Source organism: Punica granatum, chromosome 1, assembly GCF_007655135.1.
Source record: "Punica granatum isolate Tunisia-2019 chromosome 1, ASM765513v2, whole genome shotgun sequence".
In the NCBI taxonomy this organism is placed as follows: domain Eukaryota; kingdom Viridiplantae; phylum Streptophyta; class Magnoliopsida; order Myrtales; family Lythraceae; genus Punica; species Punica granatum.
Window position 1 is genome coordinate 3,515,211 of NC_045127.1, and position 12,575 is coordinate 3,527,785.

The 12,575-nt window shown below is 39.8% G+C and overlaps 2 protein-coding genes across 7 annotated transcripts; one reads left to right on the forward strand and one right to left on the reverse strand.

Moving 5' to 3' along the window:
- The first annotated feature begins 1,114 nt into the window (after positions 1 to 1,114).
- Positions 1,115 to 2,956, forward strand: LOC116189543 (beta-glucuronosyltransferase GlcAT14A-like). The gene is made up of 4 exons (XM_031519259.1): positions 1,115 to 1,761; positions 1,846 to 1,921; positions 2,028 to 2,143; positions 2,229 to 2,956. The coding sequence occupies exons 1-4, from the start codon at positions 1,197 to 1,199 to the stop codon at positions 2,726 to 2,728; spliced, it is 1,257 nt and encodes a 418-aa protein (XP_031375119.1). The 5' UTR covers positions 1,115 to 1,196; the 3' UTR covers positions 2,729 to 2,956.
- On the reverse strand, positions 2,948 to 9,632 carry LOC116189519 (protein SPA1-RELATED 3-like). Of its 6 annotated transcripts, XR_004152411.1 has the most exons (9): positions 9,296 to 9,631; positions 8,044 to 9,100; positions 7,749 to 7,906; positions 6,519 to 7,488; positions 5,784 to 5,930; positions 5,338 to 5,649; positions 4,726 to 4,810; positions 3,879 to 3,938; positions 3,648 to 3,702 (listed from the first exon to the last, which is right to left on the reverse strand). XR_004152411.1 is itself a non-coding variant. In XM_031519224.1 (8 exons), the coding sequence occupies exons 2-8, from the start codon at positions 8,947 to 8,949 to the stop codon at positions 3,514 to 3,516; spliced, it is 2,742 nt and encodes a 913-aa protein (XP_031375084.1). In that variant the 5' UTR covers positions 8,950 to 9,100; positions 9,331 to 9,629; the 3' UTR covers positions 2,948 to 3,513. The 6 variants fall into 6 exon arrangements, 5 of the variants coding, with proteins under 5 accessions (XP_031375084.1, XP_031375091.1, XP_031375068.1 ...); XM_031519224.1 differs by lacking the exon at positions 4,726 to 4,810 and having other exon boundaries at positions 2,948 to 3,702; positions 9,331 to 9,629; XM_031519231.1 differs by lacking the exon at positions 4,726 to 4,810 and having other exon boundaries at positions 2,948 to 3,702; positions 8,044 to 9,103; positions 9,331 to 9,629.
- Positions 9,633 to 12,575: the final 2,943 nt, after the last annotated feature.

The window sequence follows — 12,575 nt, forward strand, 5'->3', positions numbered from 1 at the left end:
TATGTATGATTCACGTATCTATTCAATGAGTGAGATTTAATAATCTTGAATAATTGAGATTTTAAATGTATGACACGTATACCTCCAATTGCATGTATTGTAAACCAATCCCTAAATGTACCCATCCGATCATTGGGATAGGCTTCTGTGGAACGGGGTCGGATCATATTTAAAAGTGACTTTCGTAATTATAATTGATTATTCATTTCTTAATGTAACACCTCATCAATAGGAAAATGGGATTAGGCCCGTAATTTCAAGCTTAACCAGCAATTCAGCCACTTATCATGTTCTCTACTACTTTTTAAAATACCAAAATTGCGAACTATGTCAAATTTTAATAACAATAATAATATTTAAAATAATACTAATAATGATAATGATATAATAACAATCAATAAAAATAATACATAATTATGTAATTATTATAATCTTCTATTATACAGTGCAGGTTTTTAAAAAATTCTAAATTGTCTTTGATCATACTTAATGACCAATTGCACTCCAAGATATGGGTAATAATATATTAGTCAATCTCATTCTTAACCAACAATGAAGCTTTTTTCCTCTTTCTTTTGATTAAACTTATAGCTAAGGTAAGTATTTTTCAGAAAAGTTAGCTTACATGTATATATTAGTATACGCATAAGATATGATTCTGATTAGTTCCCACTCTTATTTCTCCCGTCAGCAATCCCAGCTCCTAAGAATTAGAATGTACATTAATCGCATTGAAGATAATATATATACAATTTAATTCATTCGAGAACTAGGATGGGTTTCTCTAACTATGATTGTCCGGTATACCGATAGATTCGCCCTGAAAATATGACGGACTTCAACAAGAATCGACTGTAGGTTCGGGTTTTCTCTCAAACAAAATAATGTATGGTGGTCAGCCTCAGTAATGTGCCAATCTTAACCAACAATTTAGCAGCCACTGATGAGCATGTTCTGATCTCGATAAAGAGAATTTGCAATTATAAGCTGCTTATATATTAAATATTAAGCTGCATCAATGAATGTATTTACAAGGTCAAACGAATATTAGTTTATGAGCCCTCGTGTTTAAAATTTCAACAGATCTCTTGGTGACCATCATTATATAATATGAATATCAGTGTGGTTCTCTTCACAAATACTTAATTCCATGATTCGGTTAGTAGTCAGGTGAACTCGGAACGTAGACTCCGAGCATGGGACCGAAAAAGATCGAGAAGACATGGGTCCCGATAGCGATAAGCTGCCTCTTGTGTCTACTCTTCTTCGCTATTTCCTTCAACATGGGCCTAGTCGTCTCGTTCCAATCCGTTAGTTCGATCCTATCGGTTTTCCCTCTATCAACGAACTTCACGATCAGATCATGCGAGTCCCGGCTGGACAACAAGGATTCTGAGGCATCCTTGAACTACGCAATCCCTCGTTTCGCGTACTTCTTGTACGGGTCGAAGGGTGACCTGGACAAGCTATGGAGGACTCTCCAGGTGCTGTATCACCCGAGGAACCATTACCTCTTGCACCTGGACCGTGAGTCACCGTTGGAGGAGAGGTCGGAGCTCGAGTCCAGGGTGGAGAACGACCCGATCATGGCGAAGGTCGGGAACGTCCAAATGATCAAGAATGCGAACATGGTGACCTACAGGGGACCCACCATGGTCTCGAATGTCCTCCATGCTTGTGCCATTTTTCTCAGGAGCACTAAGGACTGGGATTGGTTCATCAACCTCAGCGCCTCAGATTATCCTCTTGTAACTCAAGATGGTCAGTTCTCTCATTTCTTCTTCTACTGCTACTAGTTCGGTCGTGAAACTCACGACGAATTTCGGTTTTATGAATCAATTGCAGATTTGCTCCACACGTTCTCGAATATAAGCCGGAACTTGAACTTCATCGAGCACACGAGCCACCTGGGTTGGAAAAGGTACCATTCTCCATCTCAATCTCATTTTTTGTACCTTACGAATGCTGTCGAAGAGAGAACTTTCATTTCATAACGATGTTGAGAACTTCTCTCCACGTTTATATAGAGAAAGACGCGGAAAACCCTTGTTCATAGATCCGGGGCTATACTCCGCAACCAAGTCGGACGTATTGGAGCTCAAGGAGAGGAGAGCATTGCCAACTGCATTTAAGTTGTTTACTGGTAACTTTTGCCTTTGATCACAAATTAGAACGTCTTCCTTTCTCTCATAATTTATCCAATTTTGATTCCATCCGACTTCTCGCAGGCTCGGCATGGATGGTTCTCTCTCGATCGTTCGTGGAATACTGCATCTGGGGTTGGGACAACCTGCCTAGGACTCTTCTAATGTACTACACCAACTTCGTCTCGTCTGCAGAAGGATACTTCCAGACGGTCATCTGCAACAGTCCCGAGTTTGTTCACACTGCCATCAACCACGACCTTCACTACATCTCCTGGGACAGGCCGCCGCGTCAGCATCCTCGGACTATCACTCTCAGGGACCTTCCCAGGATGATCGAGCTTAATGTTCCTTTTGCCCGGAAGTTCGGGCAGGAACACATGGTGGTTATGGATAAGATTGACAGAGATCTGCTAGGCCGGAAGAATGGCAGCTTTACGCCAGGTGGCTGGTGTGTAGGCGAGAACTGTTCGGACGTTGGAGACCCGACGAGCCTCAGGCCTGGTGCTGGAGCCCTGAGGCTGAGGGCCATCATGGCTAGGCTGCTGGCTAACCAGACGGGTCAAAACTACTGTAAAGTGTGAACCAGGCGTTCTTAAATCTCACGTTCCTAGATTTCTGACATTTATACGGAGAAGACATTTTTCCTTTACTCTTCTTCATAATCAAGCAATGTAAAGCATAATCTTTCCCACATGCATACAATAAAAAAAAATTAAAAAGAGAGAGAGAGAATAATCTTTAGTATCAATTACGTAATTCATTTTCCAATGGAGAATAACATCTTAAGAATAAATTTTTTCTTCATAAGATCACCGAGTATCACGATATATTCTCAACATACATACAGAGACCAATAATATTCAAGCCGGTCAACTCAGATGATTACATAAACCAGCCCAGCTGAACACAACAGCCCAATCAGGCAATCAGATGTACACACTTCCAATCTCGTGGAAAACAGTTTTCAAGTTTTCATTTTCATGGATTAAGTGAAAACAACAATATGATAATCTGGTTAAGAATGAAACCAATGCCAAGAATACTAAATATTTACTTCCTGTAATGGCTTTGGATATTATCTACAGACTTGATACAAGATCAATCTCCCTCTCCTTCGAATCTGCAAACCACTATATTTATCTAAACCCAAAATTTTATTACTTCAAGCAAAAAGGAAAACGGAAAATGAAAAACTGGATTCAAATTCCTATACCCTCCTCCTGCCTACCATCTCAAGAGTTACACAAATAACACAACCTCCTCGCCTACAATCCTCTTTGGTTCGCTTCGTCATCATTTTCCACGAACATCGGCTATTTCCATTAAGTACAGTAAAGAAAATTCTTTGGGTGCGAGGAGAGATTTGTCAAACCATCTCCAGGATTTTTATATTACCGGTGGAATTTGCTGCGACCAGGGTTGATGATTGGCCCCTCCAGCAGATGGAGGATATGAATTGTGCAGTGTCATCCACTTCGTGGCTTGAGGGCAAGTCTGAATCGGTAAATTTGAATGATAATGCGGGCATTGGGAATGCCTTGTGGTACACAAAAACCTGAAAATGTAAACGAAGAAAGATTAACAAAATTTTAAAAAAAAAAAAAAAAAAAACCAACAAAAGAAGTTTCCATCAATTCTTAAGCCAAAAAATGCTTAGGTTGTCACCAATAGAACAGGTTATTTATCGTAAGCTAATGGAAGTTTGAAGTTGGTGGCATCTAAAGAAAATACCTCATTTGTTTCTGAGCCCGTAGCAATGTAACCCTCAGCTACTGACAAGCCAACAAAATTCTGCAACAAGAGACAAGCGTATCAGTACTTCCACCACCGTTCCAAATGTAAAGAGCGACTCTGAACTGTGAAGGCCAGAAAATCATAGGAGCTTAGAAAAGAGATAAATAGTGCAGTCAATCACTTTATAGTGTTCCTGAACAGATCATTACGCATTACGCATTACGCATCATAAACAAGCTTCCAATTTTGTTTTTCATGCCCGCCCTTGCACTTTTATTTTTCATGGCATTACGCATCACAAGCTTCGCTACCTTTATGCCCGCACAAAAGGTTTTTGGCATTTCCCTTTCCTTTGTACTTCTGAGAAATCCTATTCCTCCAGAAATAATGCATAAATGGGACTCTGAACCATCACTTTTAAGGTCAGGATGGGTCCTAGGTTTCCCTTTTTTCTTCAGTATGGACAAATTACAAGTATCACTAGGCGTAATAAACGAGACACAGAATAATCCAATACTGAGGAGAAACATACAAGGATAAGGGTCTACACCCATAAACTCCAATCTATCTACTAAGTTTCCAATCAACTAGAACATGGGGGCCGTCTTTATCAGAATGATTAGGGAAATAAATGAAAGTGTAGTAAGCTTTTCTTATACTGAAAGAAGAAATAGATAATTCTGAAAGTATTCAAATAAATGATATTATCGGAGCATATGGATTTGGAAGTGGAGCTATGCCTCAGCTGCATTCTTTTCCATATTTTCCTCATCGAGTGCAGTAAAAATTTTGTTAGTGATTTAAAAGTGCAAGTGAGTCGAGGTACTAAATGAGGTCAACTCACCTTCTATTTAACTCGAGTGACTGAACTATTTCACCCTAAATCCAGATTTGATTTCATTGTCACTCAGCCCGAGCAACTTGAGAACCTAAATGGAGATCAATTGACCAAAGCAATCCTTATTCATCTGTTATACTAAGCTCCGTATTTGTTTAAATCGAAAATGCTAGTTAACCCCATTTTCCAAGCACAGTGCAAAATTTACAGGCATAAAATGCATCTAGTAATATCCAACACCACAAAATGCAAGCACTGCATAACGTGCATTTGCCAAGGGTAACTGAGGACACATGGTTCTGAATGCAAGAAATAACACCATCTTTAGATTGATTATTCTACATACTGAATAACAGCAAATATAGTTAACAATAATGGGAGTAAAACAGATAAAAGTCACAGAAACATCATATGTAGAAATTGGCACTAAATCATGAAGCTATAAGATCTTATTTGATCTGTCCAATTATTACAAACATACTGTCACACATGTTATAGCCCAAGAGAGAACACAAGTTGATAAAGGTGATCAAATAACCGGTATGAATCAGCAGAAACTCGTGTTAGGATACGCTATATGGGAAGAAGCAATATTTAGCAAAAATAATCTTAAAGTACCTTAACATTTGTATGACCGGTATATGACTGAAGGGGAGTGTCAACCACCCGAGATGTGCACATAGATAAATCCCAGAGCTTCAGCGTGTTATCTGTGGATGCTGAAACGAGATTCGTAGAATCCACGAACTTGACATAACTCACAGTCTTATTGTGCCCAACTAGTGTGCAGAGAGGAAGTTTCGGGTTACGGAGATCGTAATAGTAGACCTTGTGGTCTGCTGAACCAAATGCAAGTGAACGATTCGAATCTGAGGGAAACTGAACGCTGCAGACGTTAGCCTTTGTCTTGATGGTACCAATGCTAACTCCCTGCAGTGCAAACCAATGTAAGAGAGAACAACTTATCATACATCCTGAGCAAAATATGTGTGGCAAGAAACTAGATGACTGTAGTACATTTAGTTTCAAAGCTGACATCCACCAAGTGCTAAAATAATAATTGCCTGATTGATACTCCAGAGCTTGACAGAACCATCGTCACTCCCACTGGCAAGCATTGTAGGGTCTGCAGATGAAAAATCAATGGACCAGACACGCTTTTCATGCTCCCTCATTTCAATGAGGACCTGACTTCTTGTGACATCCCAGACCTGAGCATTAAAAAAGAGTAGGTCAAGATGCACAATAAGAAAGTACTGAGAATGTACTAAAATGCACTTTATATATATTTTTCCTTTTTTCCGATTACTTAATTGGGTAAGAGGGGCGGTACCAACCCACAGGCTTTATGGTCAATAAGAATTGTCATCACTAGGTCAATCCACTTTCCCCGTGCACTTTACAGGAATATTTGGAGTGTTTCCATAATAATTTCTCAGATAAAGTTCGGATTAAACACATGGTTTTAGTCTGATGGCCTGTTAAGTACAATGGAATGACAACGAACGGATTGGAATAGAAAGTAATACCATATAGATCATATCGTTGTATAATTGCACTCCTTTTCCACTCCCACCCGACAAAAGGATAGCAATTTTAACTTATGGAGTCCCAGTACCCCTTAATTCTATTTATCGTCTCTGTTCTATTTATTTTTGCTCTCCATATATAATCAGTATACTTGAATTTGCACATGTAAATCTGAATGAAGGGTTAATAAAGAAGCACTTCAAAGAGTTCCCACAAGCTTAAGCTTCCAAGAGAAAAGTAGTTCAACACGATGCACATAGTCCATATACCTGTACCACGCCCTCAAAATTGCTTGAAGCAATCTGGCTTTTAATGTAAGTATTCCAGCATATACTGCTCAATTTTGACCTGCATCCCATTTCAACTACTGGATAGTGAATATCTCGGTCTTCCATCAAAATTGTGTTGCATTCGAACACCTTGATCTTTTTGTTTACACCTGCAGTAGCAAAATATTCCCCATCTCGATCGAAACTAAGGGAGCACACTAAGTTGGATGAGTTCAATAAATCCCCCTGCTTCAAGTCCGCTTTCACTCTGAATTTACTGAAGGAAAGATATTTGCACAACCCTTCAAGGAATGGACCTATCCATTGACTATGTCTACTTTCATGATGTTGCTCTTTGGATGCTGGGTTATTGACAGAACTCCTTTCTGTTATGACAACAGAGCCTTTGCCCTCACTATTCATGGGGGTGAGTCTAATCAATGGTCTGCCTGGGGGCTTAATTGACCGACGTCTCGTCAGAAAGTATGCTGATTCTAACTTCTTAAAGTTCTTCATCAGTCTGGAACTCTTCAGAAGGAAACTATCTTGCTTCTCTGGAGTAGCATTAGACATTTGACCATCATCTAGATCTTCGCAACATTCCTCTGGGTTCTGCTTCTGCAATCCTACTCTGTACCGCTTCCTGGACCCCGAGCTAGCAGAATCATTATCCACAATATTTAGAGAAGGGAGATTTGAGGCAGCGAGATCATCCTTGGCCACTTCTGTGCAGGAACTCAACTTATTCTTCAGGATCATCTGCTGCTTCCTAACTTCTTCAATGTCTGAACAAAGAAGAGAAACTGTATCTTGTAACCTGTCGGCCACCTCTTGTTTCCTTTGTTGCATCAGCAAAAGGAACTCTAGCAACAACTCTTGCTCCTCTATTTTCTCTCGGAGCTCTAGGGCAGCTTCACGATCTTCAAAGTTATCTCTTGGCTCATTAAGGAATTGACTCTGCAATAACTCACTGCAAATTGCATCCAAAAGAAAGATGAGACGTGATTAGCAGGGTGCACAATGATAATAATACACGAAAAACCTAAATGCAGCTTATGGGAGACAATCACCAGAAAGACAAGCAGCAAACTATATTTATGAGATGGAATTGAGGACTCGAAATATTCTCAATAATATGATTCTACTTTTGCATTAAATGGAGAATGCTTTTGGATGATATGATTCTACTTTCGCATTATATGTCAATCAAATGTTAAATGGAAAAATTACCTCATTTTCGGACGGCTACTAGGATCTGGATGGAGTAACCATAAGCAGAAGGAGGCTTCCTTCGGCCACTTCAGTAGCAACTGGGGAGGAAGAAGTCTATGCCTTAGACTAGACATAGTTTGGCTTTTCTCTTCCCTCGAGCTAAATGGGCAGAATAACTGCTCAGACAAAAACATTCTCAATTGGAGACTGCAACTGACTGTATCCAGTCCCAGAATATAAAGAAAATATAAATCAGAACAAAAAGATTCAAATAAATAATTCTAAGAGATTATCAATAGAGTTGGCCATGAACCTCAAAGAGGAGGACTCCAAGGCGGTAAATGTCCGAAGCACAGGAACTAGGTGCCCCAGCAACCTCTTCAGGACTAGTATACCAAGTAGTCTCCATAAGCAACACCTGCTTCATCGGGAATGCTTGCGTCTTTTCTTCTCCTTGTTCAACATTCCCATCTTTAACTCTATCCATCCTAGCAGCTTCCACAGATGATGCTTGAGTTCCATACATGGAGCTTGATTGCATGCAACAGGTTCCTGATGATGTATTCGTCGAAGATCCAATTAATTGGAAATTGTCGGTTCCTAGTGTACTTCTCTGTTGATGCAACTCATCGGGCAATGAATGAGGCTCATCTTTAAAATCAGTTTGGCTGTTGAGGCCCTCATCCAGAGAGTCTGATCCAGAATCTGAACAAGAAGCAGATTCAATGAAGGTGACCCGATTGAATGAAGACATCACAAAGCATGATGGCCGAACATTCTGCACAACAACACCTTGCGAATGGGCTACATCAACAATCTCCACAATTTGCCTAAATATGTGAAGGCACTCGAATTCATCGACTTGACGTTCGGGCTTGTCCAACCACTGTCTCAAGCTGATATCATCCCATTCTAGTGCACGCAGGAAAGGATTAGCAGCAAGAGCTATCACCTCCTCACAGTCCCGGGATGAAATTGCTTGGCTCTTAAGGTTGTTTGAAGATGCCAATACAGCTCGATCTCGGTCCTTCCTGTACCTGGAATCCTGCGATTCATCACCTAGAAAGCTGATTCTATCATCCCCAAGCAGCCTCTGATTCCTGTCGGAAATAACAGAAGTATTTAACCCCCTAGAACTGTCAGACTTGTGCCAAGCTGACTCGGAAGAACCTTCCATTGTTATCCACCCAATGCTGCATGAAACCCAGAACAAACACATCCAAGAAATGGGGGTATTCTCCGACTCCGGCTGCACTCTCTAACTTCCACCATAGCCATTATTCATGAAGGAGATACTCCATGCGAGGAAAGCGTATCAAATTAAGCCGACATCAACCCAAAGTCCCAACCTATTGCGAGGACAAAACTCCCTGCTGGGCGCAAAACGCAGATTACCAAGATGAGATTTTCCGTACAAATCACAACAGTGAACTGTGATTACTGACCCGATATCGCATAAAAAATTCAAAATTCCCAATTAAATGCACAGCCGAGAATATACAGCAAGAACTACAACAGAACCCACCAAAAGCAAAGAGATGCCAAGAGGAACAGTTAAGGTGTACCTTCAACAAAATACAGGCCAGATAGAGTATAGTACCCGTCGAAAAGAACATGTAGCAAGAGAAGAGTGCGCCGCGGACTATTCTTGCAGGTCTTGTTTTATGTTCATACATACAGCCCCCTTTGCAGTGTGAGAGAGAGAGAGAGAGAGAGTGGTAGGAGAGAGGTACCAATAGAAGAGAGGAGAACCACCGTCAAAGAATGATCTTTTCTTGTTTCTCCTGTTCTTGCTAGGCCAACCTGAGAAGAGAGCCACACAACCAGAGGGAACCTTTATTGCACATCTCTCCCGCTGGAGCACCACAGCCTCATAAAATTCCCTTCCATTTTTCTCCCCAACAAGAAAACAGACAAAATCCCCCCCCCCCCCACATAAACAAAAATCGCCCTACTCCCTCTGAATTAAATAAAAAAGCTTCTCTCTTCACCCACCCCCATCTGCTTCCTTCAATGGACTGCGTGTTTCAATTGGGTCTCTCGCTGCTCCAATTGGGTGTGCGTGCGTGCGTGCGTGAGTGTGATTATTATTCATAATATATATTTTACTTTCAAAAGACACTGTTAATACTCCCTTTCATTTCACAAGCGAATTTTAATAGTGTGTTTGGTTTTACAGTTGATTTGAATTTTGATTTTAATTAATTTGTAATGATTGTGATGTTGAATTATTAAAAAAAAATGAAAAAGTAATGAATAGTTGAGAGAATTTAGTATTCAAATATTATTTTGAATACTAAATTCTCTCAACTATTCATTACTTTTTCATATTTTTTCTCATAATTCAATAATATAATCATTAAAATTCAATTAAAATTAAAACTCAATTCTAAAATTAAACTCACAATAATAAAACATTGTTGGATGTTTTTCCTTTTCTTGCTTTTGGAAAAAAAAATCCAGGGACCAAGGTCACACTCTTTTTCCACGGCTCATTTATGCTTTTTTATCCTCCTTTATTCCAAGGGGACGACGTGGCGCCATTGCAACCTCAGCCTCGGCTTTCCAGAAAAGGGCCATGGTCTCTGACAATCAAAATATAGAAAAATCGGTGGGCCATGGAATTGGGAATTAAAATATTAAATTAACCACCATGCTGTTTCTGGTAATTTTCTCGGAAAGGAGACGCATTTAGGGTTTAATCTAGTGGCTAAAGCCACTACGCTTTGTTTCCTGAAGAGGAAAGTGGAGGATTAAGTCAAAGCTAGATGAATAAACAAATAGGATTTTGAGTTAAACAGCCATTAATTTAAGGCCTACATCCATCCCAGATTCCTACGCTGAGCTCATGAAATTCAGTTCTGGTGAATTAAATAATCCGCCCCGCACCATTATCAGAGACACGTGATTGAATTGAACAATCAAACAAGCACAGTCAATCGAGCTGCTAATTTTAATAATCGTACTCACCGCAGCTCTGATTTCGATGCGGGCATCGATGGGAACGTGGTGGTGGAACGGTGATGACCAGGAGAGATGAACAGTGGAGCAATATGACCTAAATCGGTGCGATCGTAGTAGCTTGACGGAGCTCAGCTCGCGCAGTTCAGTGACAGAGGAGGGAGTGTTCACGGAGTAACGCGGAAGGGTGGCACGAGAGCAGTTGAGGGAAAGGGTGGGATTTCGTTTGTCCGTCTGCGTCAGCTGACAACTGTGGTCATCCTCCAAACAGTGGAAGAAGAAGAAGAAGAGGAGGGAGAGCAAAGCATCCATGAAATTCGGAATTCTTAGATAATTTATTTATCGAGAATTTCACAAATCACGTGTCGCGAATAAATCAATAAAATGCGATTTTATTTTCACGTACCAAATATGTTACCCGTAATTACTTTCAAGGATTTATATTTCTCATTCGATCTCAATTTGTACTTATTTGTTAAGCTAAAACGGTGTATGTAAATACTTACCCAAAAAAAAAAAGGGTGTATGTAGATGCAAATATTAGAGCGTGATAGCATGTCGGAGATTTGGGGATCCACTTTGGCCTATTTAATACTAGAATTAGTGGACCGTACCCAAATTTCAGGGGTGAAAAAAGTGAACAAAGGTTTTACTTTAGGGGACCATGCTAGGATCCTTCAAGTCTCATTCCACATCATAATAATGATGAATTTACTATGTCGTGATAATGCTGAAGTTTCCTCGTATTGATGCAAAATTGTAATTTGAGTGCGATTGCAAATGTTTGGTGATTCATCGTAAGTCTAGAACTGTAAAATTCACTCCGTATTATCTTAACTATTGAATAATTTAAAAGCGTGTAATATTTTATTGTTTTAAAAAAATTAAATAATTATTATGTGATGTATTAAATAAATAAATAATTTAGAATAACATTATGCGATAGAATATATTTAGAGGATAATTTTTAATAACTACATGTACTTCCAACTTAAAATTTTAATACCCAACTTACCATGCCATAAGAAAAAAAAAAGAGATGTGGGGATGGAGGCCGTGATATCAATTCATATATAGTAAGTGATGAAATGAAAAACGCCATAATTTCAATATAGACTTCCTTTTATATGTGGAAAAAGAAGTTATTTTGGATAGTTTGCTTATACGGTGCAAATTTTTAGATTTTTCATACCCTACAGCAGCAATATAAACTCTTAGATCCTCTTATTTAACACGAATCGTCCATTGTCCTTTTTTTTTTTTGAAGTATCTATAGTTTTACTTTACTATTTTCCTCTCAACAAACCTTAACTAGTGTTACAAGTTAACCCTTTATGCGTGGACTAATGAGGAAGTAGTGGTCGCAATCGGGCGACTCGGAGCTATCCTCGATTGTGCACTCGAGTGATTGGTATGAGACGACGCTTAGGCATGATCCTTTCGAGGTCTACGGACTTGAGATTCTAGCGGGGATAAGGTACTATTCATGAACTCTCATGGGTTGTTTGATTTTGAGCAGCTCAGAGCAAAGAAATAAGAGGAGTATTGGGAAGAGAGGTTCAGAGGGCACATTGATACAAGGCCCTATGCCCTCAATCCATTAGCATCGATGTTTCCTTCTACGGAGCTGACTTTGTTTATAGGATACCTGAACATACCACTGACATCGCCCTCAAGCCGACCCGTGGCCCTAGTATTGACCACTCTGAGCCATACAGACTGTTCAATTTAGATTTTAGACGTACGTACATACACGACTCGTTTTTTGGGATTTACGGTTACGAATCTATTTCCTTCATGCTTTCCCGTGGGAAATCGAGAAGGACTTCTTGGTTCTTTTGGTCGAATGCAGCTGAGATGTAGATAGATGTTCTTGGTGAAGGT